The following is a 12259-nucleotide window of genomic DNA, read 5'->3' on the forward strand; positions in this document are numbered from 1 at the left end:
TGGTTAACTTGTCCTTAACAATGCAACAATCAGCATTAAACTCTACCACTACATCATTATCCTTGGTAAACTTAGAGATACTCAGCAAATTTTTTGTGATTTTAGGCACAGAATATTTTTGAGCATTAAACATTTGGAATGGATATGACTGGATAAAGGAGTAAAGCCAATATGAGATATGTTAAGAAACTCACCATTCCCCCTTGAAGTTGATTTGCACCATCATAACTCTTGCTAAGACTCATGTGACTCAAATCAGCAGTGACATGACCTGTTGCGCCTGAATCCATGTACCACATAGGATCAGTGGGAGTGGAAGATGTAGCAAGAGCAGAATGTAAAGCTGGCTGAGGATGAGCTTGCTAATTGTACACGGAACACCCAGATTTAGAGCCAGAAAATGGGACATCTGAACTAGCCACAAAAGCTAGACTACCCCCTGCTAGTTGCTGACTTGGAACATTTAACAGTGAACTTCCAGAATTATCAGCAATTTGATAAGAAAACTATGACTGGGATGGGAGAGAAAATGATTTAGGGTTATCCAATTTATCGGGAACTTGTGGTTTTGAAATTTTTTATTTCTTGTTTTGGGGATTAGTACTATGGCCCATGGTACATGTCATAGACTTTGTACCTCTGACTTTATTGTATAATAATATATCGGGCGGATAAGATTAGTGTAAGTTTCAACTGCAATTCAAGCTAGCACCAAAAAAATTTACATGATAGAGAATAAAAGATATAATAGATTTATTTATGAATTTATTATATTTGCAGTATGAACATATTGACATGAGGGTAAGTAAAACAGCTAGAAGATAAAACAATCTTAGGTATTCTTCACGCGACTGCACATACTATGCTCACAAATGATTGAGATTGTTCAAAGAATAGGACATATTCTAGACAGCTCATAAGGAATATTCGGTCTCTGAAGACGCTCATTCTCCATATTCGCTCTCTGAAGATTCTCTTTAAGCCTATGAATTTCCTCGTTTGATTTCATTTGAGCGTCTTTTGCTTTCAATTCTGACTTTAATCGGACAACTTGTTCCTCAAACAATTGCTTTTCAAGCTTGCTAATTGCCTCTATAAGCTTCAACTCAAGCTATTAAAAACATCAACATGGACCATTAAGCTCTTAAATAACAATATAATACAAATACTGCTCGATATTATTGATGAATGAAAAATATAAGACATTAGCTAAAACATCCGCAAATTTATCAACTGGAGACCATTCCCAAGTAACATGGCATCCCTAAATTAGATACAGTTGGAGGACCCCTGAAATCCTACAACCATTATTAACCATATAAAAATATATGTTTTCATAGGATCTCATTGATTACGAAGATCATTTCAAGGCGTGCTATAAATTTAGACTAGCGGAAAGGGGAAATAATAGTAATAAAACAGGAAATACAATACAAAAATGCTTGACAATAAAGGTGCAATTCGATTTGAACAAACTACCGCAGGTACTCTTATTGCTTCTTAATTCATTGAAAGTCAAAATGCAAAAGAGTAGCTAGAAAACCTTTATTAAAATTCAACTAGTTATAGTCATTAAATCAGAATATGTGAAAATATGGCTTTATAAAAGGGTTTTCTTCAATGAAATGGTAAGCTAAAGCCTCTTAAGTGGTGCACAAGAAATTTAATCTCTCTAAGGGCGGTGTTCTCGTAAAGTACAGGGAACTGCCACAATTGCACCTTTACCATCTTGTAATTATACAACTTAGAATATCTAAATGCAAATGCACATAATAAATCAAGAAATGAACATAGATCAACAAGATTACCGTCTCACTAATTCGTTTGAGTTGATCTTCATATGATTTTTCTATTTCCGCCTTCAGCTTTGTAATTTCTCGTTTTGAATATCCCTTTAGGGAATCAACCTCCACTTGTTGTTCATGATGTTTCATAGTCTCCTTCTATATATCAAATAAAGACATTTCACGACATATTTAATGTAAACTGCAAGAGTGAAAAAAAAAAAAAAAAAAAAAAATTTGTGAGCACACTCACCTTCAGTTCAGCAAATATTTCATCTGTGTATGGTTGTCCGCCATTCTGCACTATGACCCTGTTAACAAGGGAGAGAAGCTCTCCGACTTGTCTAGCTCTTATGGTTTCATCCTTAGTCTTGTTATCGAAAAGCACTCGCCGATTTTCACACAATGCAAGAATATCCTAAGACAATGTTAATATAAATTTGAAAAATAGCTTATATTAACATTTTTACAGGATTAATGAACATTTTAAGAATCGTAAAGCTTGAAGATGTTCAGCCTAGCATATATAACCAAATAAAATAGTTTGAAAACAATATTTTTCTTAAGTTAACAGCACGGCTAATAAATCAAACTTAAGTTAAAAAAGAAACCTTTAAAGGATCTGGACATTCGCGACCCAAATACTCTTCCAATGTTTCCTCATTTTCTTCAAGTTCGTCCCCACCGGTGAAGACTACAATCATGTAGTTTATAATTTTTCTTCCGAACAAAGACTGCAAGGTAAGTACAACAGCTTGTTCTTCTTGTGTAAAACGGTTTCTCACTGAGAAAACTAAAAGGATTGCATGGATACCATCCTTGGCCAATTTAATACATTTGACAATTTCTTTCACAACAAATTCAGATTCAGCAGAAAAATCAAAGAGTCCTGCAATGACTCACCACATTAGTTTATTTGATGAACAAATTTCAAATACAAGATAAAAGTTGTAAACTGTGCAATCAAATCCAAGTTACCATACCAGGAGTATCAATAACATTAATGATCTGGCCATCCTTGAGTTCAGTTCTCTGCAATTCAGTAGTTTTAGTAACACCAGATGAACTAGCCTTGGACTTAAAAGCCCTTTTTCCAAGAATGCTATTCCCGGTGGAACTTTTTCCATTGCCAGTACGTCCAACTAGAACCACAGTCCGTTGTCCACTGGCCACAGGCCGTTCTCCACCGGATAGGGAAGGGAGCTTCGTATCATCATTTATCACAACATCCATCGCACTTCCATCCATTATGTAAAGATTAAATTACTTAAAATTAAAAAGACTTTCGATCAATCATTGCAACCCATGATTTTTTAATAAAATAAATAAAAAATAAAATAAATTGGTCTGTGAGATTACTTACTTGAGAGTCTGAGACGAGGGAGAGAGACAGAGAGAAGAAGATATAGAGTTTGCGTGAGAGACTGAGAATTTATAAATGCATAAATAGAAAAGAGCAGGTGGAATTTTTTTACATTAAGTTACTTGGAGTGATTGCAGAACATGAAGTTGCTTGGATACCCAAACCAAAACTAAACTTAAAAAGGCAGCAATTCCAAAAACAAAGTTAAGAACTAAATATAAAGCATATGATATGCCTAACTATAAACTCACGCATACTTACCTATAAGATTCGATTCTTTACTATTTTACAAGTTCTTAACTGGAATGTCATTATATATTTTTGAGTTGAGGTTGAAAATGTGTTTAATAATAACATTTAAAAGTTATATTCATAACGAATAGATTAGAAGAACAAAAAGAACGATATTTTACACTCAAATTTTAATTGATAATTTTAACAATATATCCCTTATTTAAATAAACAAATGATTGCACAAGATGAACGGCATTGGTATTATAAGCCTAAAAGTGAGTTTACTTTCGTTTTATTATTTCATTTCATTAAATTACTATTGACCTTCAAATTTTTTCTGATGTTAATGTTTTTTAATCGATATAAAAGCTTTTTTATTAACTATCATTCCGTACTATCATTCTATTTCTTTTCATCTTTACTCCACTGCGATGGGAACAATTGATTACTTGTACAACCCAATAATGTGAAAAAAAAAAAAAAAGTATAAAGATAAATTTTGTTATTTCTCTTTGGCCTCCCTTAGTTTTTAATTTAGTAGTTTGGTCCCCATACATGTAATTCCTAACTTCGGCCCTTTCATTCATATAGCACTACATTTTGGTCTCCTAGAATACATTTTCAGGCTCCGCCTTGTGTTAATTAGAAGCCACCCAAATTATTTTCGGTAGTTCATTGGTTTACCTTGAATCTATCCTATTCTTTTGTTCTTTCTCAACTATATATTGTCCTAATTTAGAGTTCACACACTCACCTCAAAATTCTTTTTCCTTTGATCTGAAAACACTCTTAATTCACCCCAAAGCAAAAGATGGCTAAAGTTAAGGTTGCCACCCTTTTCATGATACTTCTCCTCATAGTCTTCTAGACCCTAACGTATGCTACCCCTCCAGAACTGACCTTTCCTGACGATGCTCCAACAAAATCACAATTGGTTGGTCATTTTTTTTTAATGTTTATTGAATAATAAGTATTTATCATGTTGATTTATTTATAGTTTTGGGATTTTGATAGGATACCAATGCGGAGCATATCGATTGTGAAGGAGTTTCAGATAAAATGTGCTCGATGAGAAGAACCCACATTGCTTATACCGACTATATCTATACCCAGGATGAGAATCTAAATACTGACTATATCTATGCCCATGATGAGAATCCATGAGATTATATTGTTTTATTCATTGTAGTGACGATGTATTAATCCAGTATGTTGATTAGGTTCATTTAATCAAAGTTAATTAAGTAAAAATCAAGCTAATTTGAACTTCTGACATGTTTCATTATATTCTCATTGTTTTCAATTAAATTGACTATGCAATTTGGTGTAATAAATGAAATGATTACACTATTGGAAAACAAGTTAACACATAGACGCATGTACTACAAAGGATGAAACCAGCTTGTGTCGTTCTACCTTAACTTCGACATAGCTCAGATTGTCAAAACAGAATCAGATTAATGAAATGCATGAGAAACGCATGCAAGAATGTTGGAGTCCCACACCAACTAGGCATGCTCAAGCCTACTGGGTTACAAGAGGTGGTAATCCTCCCATTCAACGAGGCCTTATTGGGTGAGGAGTCAGACCAACCTTAAAATCTATCATGGTATAGTGAAAATAGAGAGAAAAGTTGAGAGAGTTTTGAAAATCTTAGAACTCTTAATTTCTGATTTCTTAACTGAACAGTAATCATTTAGTGAATGTTTTATATAACAAGAAGCAACTGTGTAAACAATTGACATAAACAAATCCAAAATGACATAGTTTGGAGCTGCTGTCACAATATCAGTAATTACAATGAGGACCTTCATATTTTGTCCTTTTACATTTTGGCTATCATTCCCCCTTAAACTGGACTATCCTTTTCTCTTGTTGTCCTTTGCTGTAGGATCTATAGAAGAAACCTTTGCTGAACTTTGTAGCTAAGAGACTACTGGATTGAATTTCCGATATGACAACAAAAATAATTTCCAAAAAAAGTCTACAAATGATAAGCTTCAACTCCATGCAAAAAAAGAACTACCCAAAGTTGAACTACCAACATGCAAAAGATGAACTTCCAACATGCAGTTAGAGTTGTACTCAACTTCCAGGCCAAAACTGAACCTTTTAAAACATAGAGCTGAGCTCCAAAGTTCAGCAATAGAGCAACACAGAGCTGAGCTCCGAAGTCCAACAATAGAGTAGTAGAGCAGTTTCAAGCAGCTTAGAATAAAATAAAATAAAAAAAAAAAACTGCTATTAAAAACTTACTGACATTTCAAGACACAGCAGTAGACTACATAGTAGCAGGTTGTGGAGTGTCAACAACACAAAGTTTTTGTTTCAATTCTTGAAATTGAGTAATGGAGAGGGCTTTGGTTAACACATCATCAATTTGCAGTCGTGAGGGAACATACTGTACAGCAACTTTCTTTGCTAAAACTTAATCCCGGATATAGTGAGTATCAATCTCAATATGCTTTGTCCGAGCATGAAAAAGGGGATTGGAAGCTAAGGCACAAGCGCTGACATTATCACACCAAATTACTGGACAAGAATTGAGAGATACACCCAATTCAGAAAACAGACTTTCCAGTCAGGCCAATTCAGTTGCTATATGTGCCGGTGCTCTATATTCAGCTTTAGTAGATGATAAGGAAACCACTCTTTGCTTTCGGGAGCTCTACTGAGTCAAGTTAGGCCTAAGATATACACAATAGCCACTGGTGGACCTCCTGTCATCTAGATTACTTCCCTAGTTAGCATATACATAACATTCAAGGTGAAGAGAAACTATCGGTCTAAACTGAAGACCATGAGATTGAGTTCCTTTAAGGTATCTTAAAACCCTCTTGCAAGCTTGCCATTGTAACTTAGTAGGAGCTTGAAGGTACTAACTTAGTTTGTTGACTGTAAAGCTAATGTCAAGCCTCGTTAAAGTTAAGTACTAAAGAGCTCTAATAGTACTTCTATACAAACTGGGGTCTTTAAACAACTTACTATCTGTGACTAAAAGTTTTTTACAAACAGTCATGGGAGTAGGGCAGGAATGTGCATCTTGCATCTTAGTTTTTACAAGCAGATCAGTAACATATTTGGTCTGCTTCAACTGAATTCCTTCATGTATTCTAGTTGTCTCCAGACCAAGAAAATAGGTAACTGAACCAAGTGTCTTCAATGCAAACTGATTGTTTAAGGTTTCAACAAGCTGTAAGATGCAAGAAGTGTTGGAACCAGTAATAAGAATGTTGTCTACATACATGAGGACATAGAGAACTTCAACATTATCCTTAAGAATGAATAAACTGGAATCTAAAACTGAATTCTTAAAACCTTTGTCCAACAGTGCATGTTTGAGTTTATCAAACCATGCCCTTGGAGCTTTTTTTAGACCATAAAGAGCCTTGTTTAGTTTGCGCACATATGAAGAAAGATGAGGAACTTCGAACCCTTTAGGATGCCTCATATAAACAGTTTCAGTCAATTGGCAATTAAGAAAAGCATTATTTACATCAACCTATTGAATGTCCCATCTAGAGGAAACAACAAGTGTAAGGATGATTCTAATAGTACTAGGCTTAATGACAAGGCTAAAGGTTTCAAAATAATCCAACCCAGGTGTTTGTTGGAAACCTTTAGCAACTAGCCTAGCCTTACACTTGGAAAGTGATCCATCATCATTAAATTTTGTCCTGAAACCCCATTTGTTGCCAACTATATTCATATCGGCAGTCTTAGAAACAAGACTCTAAGTTTCATTTTTCATTAGAGCATTAAACTCAACTTGCATAGCCTCCTTCCATTCATTACTAGCAAGGGCTTCACTTACTGTTAAGCTTTCAGGTTGGACAATGGTTGTAGATAATGTGAGGGCAGTGGAAGGTTGTGTAGAGGCTTTACTTGTTCAAGTGTAGAGGCTTTACTTGTTGTTTAGGTTGTACAGTAGTGATCACTAGATGAGTTGGTAGTCATGGGTGAAGAAGGTGAAATAGGAGCAGAGAATCGTGATGGAGTTAAATCTACTACAAGAGAGTAACTAGGAGGCTGAGAAGAATGCTGTAAATGGGTCTGATTAGGCAAAGATAGTGACTCACTAGTAGGACAATTGTTCTTAAAATAAGTGAAATCAATCTCAAGAGGGCAGGTGGATAAAGATGTGTTAATTGTAGTGGAGGATGAATCAGTAACCCATGATATCATTCAACTCTTGGGCCCTGAGAATTGAAAGCATTACACACGATAATAAAACTTAGAAATCATGCTCAATATAGAATCAAAATAATAATGTCAACACATGTTCATAAATTGGGCTACATCTTTAGCCCTAGAAGAGAAAGTTAGTTCATAATGAAAATAACAAAATCCATCATTCTAATCAATGACATCAATTCAAGAAAAAGATAAACTTCTCTAATTGGTGAACGAGAGCTTTCAGGATCCCGATCTCCAACTTGGTAGCCGTCATCTTCTCCGTCCAAAAGTCCTCTTTTAATTTCTTAAAAACTCTCTTTTATATCCCTGGGGTTCTTGGTCGTGTTTAGGAAAAAGATTAGAAACTTAGCCCATTCAGATTCGGATTAGGGTAGTGAATTAACACAAACCCGTGACCCATCGCCGCAGCGGTAAGAATGGTCACCGCGGTGATCATTCTTTATATCCAAGGCATCCATAATCTTCAGAATTTGAATAAGTCATCAACAAAAACATTGTAGCTCTCTGAATAAGCTTTCCAACACCACTAGAATAGTCGAATTCTGATTTCTACAGCTCAAGTTATGACAAAAACATCGAGGCATACGCATGATGAAAGATTTCCAGATTTTCCGTAACATCTTCGAAGTGCTGCAGCTTCTTCATTTCGACCCTGATTCTTGTGCCGTTTGTTCCTACGCGTTGTAAATCCTATCAACATAGTTCTTTTCCCTTCAAAAACCTGTTTCAGCCTAAAAACACTCAAAATGCACCTGTGATCCCATAAATGGTATTTATGAAAGAAATAATCCAAATTCCACACTTTAAGCACATTTTTCCATAAATAAACCAATTAAATCACTAACAAAATATGAACATTCAAGCTCTTATCAAAGCATGAGCAAGTAAAGTGAGGCTAGTTTCTGCTATGTGTCTATGTTTGCGTTCATTTCTTCCATTGCTGGTGAACATGAGCTCAAGAGTGCCTAAATTGAATACTAGTAGTAGTAAGGTATGATAGTAGACCCTTATATTCTCCACCTTGGTCGGATTAGAGACATTTAAGCTTACAATTAAATTGTCTCTCAACCAGGTGGTGAAACTTAATGAAAACAAAATTGACTTCAGCTTTTTTCCTTAAGGGAAATAGCCAAGTAAATCGGCTGTAATCATCAATAAAGTGTACATAGTATTTGAATCCTTCTAAAGAGGTCAGTGGGGCTATTCCCTAAACATCACTATGAACCAATTCAAGAGGTTGTGTGGCTTTAGATTGAGACAAGGGAAAGTGATTTCTATGCAACTTGCCTAATCTGCAGGCATCATAGAAAGGCAAAGCAGAAATAGGTCCTAGAGGTTATTTATCCATAGTTGATAAAATATTGTGTAACACATTAAAGTGAGGGTGTCCTAACCTATTATGCCAAAGCGATAGCATATGTGTTTTGGTATTATTGACTTGAAAAATAGTAGGTGAACTGTGAGAGATGTTGGTGTTATCATTAGAGAGTGCTTTGGTGCACGAATGCGATGAGATAGGAGAAATGTTAGTATCATAATGATGCAAAGCAGTATTAGGGAAATCATCACCAAGATTATGCAAACTAAAATTATCATAATGGTGCAATGCAATATTAGAGAAATCATCACTAGGATTATGCAAAATAGTTGGAGAAATTGAAGAGCTAAAATCATCCAAAAGAGCCAAGTTTTGTGTTTTATTAACTGGAGGAGAATTACAGTATCCAGAATAGTATTACAATCATTAGAGTGGAACTCAGGACCTGCCAACTTATTTCTATTATGATAGGGGTAATTCATAACTTTATCAATACAATTATTATGGCTAGATTGACTAACTGAAGTAACAAAAGACTAAGGAAGAAAACGGCCAGAGTTGTCTAACATAGCAGGTGAATGAGATGAAAGAAGTTTAGATGGAATATGTAATTGATATAAGCCAACGTTAAGTCCTCCTTGCAGTAGTATTGCCCTAGTAGCCTTGTCTTTAACAACACAACAATTCGAGTCAAATTCCACAACAACATAGTTATCTTTATGTAACACCTTCTTTTCTTATTAACATACTCAAAACACATACATACATAGTATATGAAATATAGTTGGGCCCAAATTTTTCTTTTACTTATAAAACATAATTCTTTACATATACAAAAGTAGTATATACAAAAAACTTATACACAAGGGACAGTGGTGCCTTTTCTCTCCGCTCCGTGACATCCATCCGACCGCTGCTTACCTATTTCCTACAAAACATGGAAAAACAATGGGGTGAGCACAAAAGGCTCAGTAAGTAAATCCTCTACTACTTATCCCTGCAACTTATTCTTTGGTTCTTTCCTTACTCTTTTCTTATTCTTCTTCATTCTTTTTGTTCTTTCTCTGTTTTTAGTTCTCACTGTTCTTTTCTTTCTTTCTAATTCTTTCTACTCTTTCTTTCTTTTTTTTTTTTTTTTTTTTTTTTTTTTTTTTTTTTTTTTTTTTACTCACCATGATGAAAATCATGGTAATATGCATGAATGCAATGCACTTGTAATAATGCATAGAAATGCATTTTATTTCTTTCTTTTCTATTTCTTATGCTCATTCTTCTTCTTTTCTTTCTTGCTCAAGCTTTTCTTTTCTTTTCTTTTCTTTTCTTTTCTTGTATGCTCAAGCTTTCTCATTCTCATTCTTATTCTTATTCTTGCTGTATCCAGGATTAACAAGATTGGACATGCCAAACTATTATGAAGTTCCAAACTGTGGTGGAGTCCCATTGTAAGTAGAGTTGTAGTGGTGGTAGCATTGTATAGTTGTATGGCCAAGTCTTATTATAGACTTGGCAAATCAGCCTCCCTCGACCATTAGATCTTCCTCTGCCTCAACCACCAGAGTTATATCCTAAAGATCTGAAAGAGTAGGGAACAAACTGACCGTATGAAGGAGCAATATCCGATGAGTAGACCTGAGTACCTTGATAAATGGGTGAACCAGCATGCAGCATGCATAAGGTAAAACTGAGTTCCCGGCAAAGAAGCAGGCAAAAGAAGTGACATATTAGTCAATCCAGTAGGTGTTGTAGACATATTCTTTATGGTAGTCAGGGTAGATTGACTTTGTGAGTTGTTGCGAGAGGATCTGTTAACTGAGCTACCATGAAAATCTATAGAATTAAAATTTTCGAGTCTCAGTTCATATTTCTGAAGTAGAAACTGAGCTTCCTGTAAGGTAATAGAATAAATTTGGATTCAATTCTGGAGGTTAGGTTGACAACCACAACATCAAACTCTGGGCCTAATCCATCCAACACATATTGAAGAAGCTCTTCATCAGTAATTACTTGACCACTTATAGACAAATTTTCAGCAATTCCTTTCATCTTTTTAACAAATTCATTAACACTGAGATTTCTTTTTTGAGTTGATTGAAGCAAATTCTTTAAATGTAAGACTTTGGCTTTGGAGTCAATTAAAAACTCATTCTCAAGTGTAAACCAAACTTTAGTGGAGAATTGGCACTTTGACACAGTAGAAAACATACTTTCAAAGATTGAAGCCAAAAACCAAGTGACAAGTAATTTGTCAGTTCTTTTCCAAGCTACATAAGCTGGATTTATTGTTTCTTTAGCTAGGTTTTCAGTCAATGTTTTATCACTTAGTTCAATTGAACATTTAGGATCAGTAAGGATAAAAGGAGGAGGACATGGAATTGAACCTGTTAAATGTTCTTCAAGCTCATGTGCTTCCGCTGCAAATAGAACTTGAGATCACCAGAACCTATAATTGTCTGTATAGATCTCTTGTTAATTTGGCGCTAACAACTTGTAGATTTGACAAAAACACTGAGAACTGAGAGTGAGCTGAGTTATGAAGCATCTTCTCCATGTTTTTAGTTTGATTATCTAGAGGAATCATAGCCATTTGATGTTTGTCGCTTGCTCTGATACCATGCAAAAATAGAGAGAAAAGTTGAGAGAGTTCTGAAAATCTTGAACTCTTAATTTCTGATTTCTTAACTGAACAGTAATCGTTCAGTGAATGTTTTATACAGCAAGAAGCAACTGTGTAAATAGTTGACAGAAACAAATCCAAAACGACATAGTTTGGAGCTGCTATCACAATATCAGTAATTACAATAAGGACCTTCATATTTTGTCCTTTTACATTTTGGATATCAGGAGGTATTAGAGCTAGGCCTAGTTTAGCTGAGTGCTTGACTAGCGGGTGAGGAGTTAGACTCAGCAAGTACCTCCATCAACAGGCATGACCTAATATATGGGCTTAACCGTGGGAGAGAGTGTTGGAGCCCCACACCGACTAGGCATGCTCAAGCCTGCCAGGTTATAAGAGGAGACAATCCTCTCATTCAACAAGGCCTTATTGGGTAAGGAGTCAGACCCACCTCAAATTCTATCAAAGAAGACAAATCACAAAATTACAATATTATCACACCTAGAGCCACTTTGGAAGCATTATGAGTTTGCCATGTATTACATTAATAATAACAAGTTTAGCATGTTTTAGAACAATCCGAATGAATTAATTCAATGAATAGATAAGCAAAAATAAGATGATCACTTTTTTTTTTTTTTTTCATAGTAGAGGATTTTATAGACTTCTATTAATTATTACAAACCCTGAAATGGGAAACACAAATAGTAAATACCAAATGAGTGCCAACATGATCAGTAAGTTTAATT

General features: G+C 35.0%; 1 protein-coding gene across 2 annotated transcripts; it reads right to left on the minus strand.

The window, feature by feature from the left end:
- Positions 1–782: 782 nt before the first annotated feature.
- On the minus strand, positions 783–3187 carry LOC116143631 (immune-associated nucleotide-binding protein 9-like). Of its 2 annotated transcripts, none has more exons than XM_031429092.1 (6): positions 3148–3187; positions 2768–3050; positions 2396–2673; positions 2038–2202; positions 1809–1943; positions 783–1111 (listed from the first exon to the last, which is right to left on the minus strand). In XM_031429092.1, the coding sequence occupies exons 2-6, from the start codon at positions 3030–3032 to the stop codon at positions 887–889; spliced, it is 1068 nt and encodes a 355-aa protein (XP_031284952.1). In that variant the 5' UTR covers positions 3033–3050; positions 3148–3187; the 3' UTR covers positions 783–886. The 2 variants fall into 2 exon arrangements, with proteins under 2 accessions (XP_031284952.1, XP_031284953.1); XM_031429093.1 differs by having other exon boundaries at positions 2768–3021; positions 3148–3181.
- Positions 3188–12259: the final 9072 nt, after the last annotated feature.

Source organism: Pistacia vera, unplaced genomic scaffold, assembly GCF_008641045.1.
Source record: "Pistacia vera cultivar Batoury unplaced genomic scaffold, PisVer_v2 Contig430, whole genome shotgun sequence".
Taxonomy (NCBI): domain Eukaryota; kingdom Viridiplantae; phylum Streptophyta; class Magnoliopsida; order Sapindales; family Anacardiaceae; genus Pistacia; species Pistacia vera.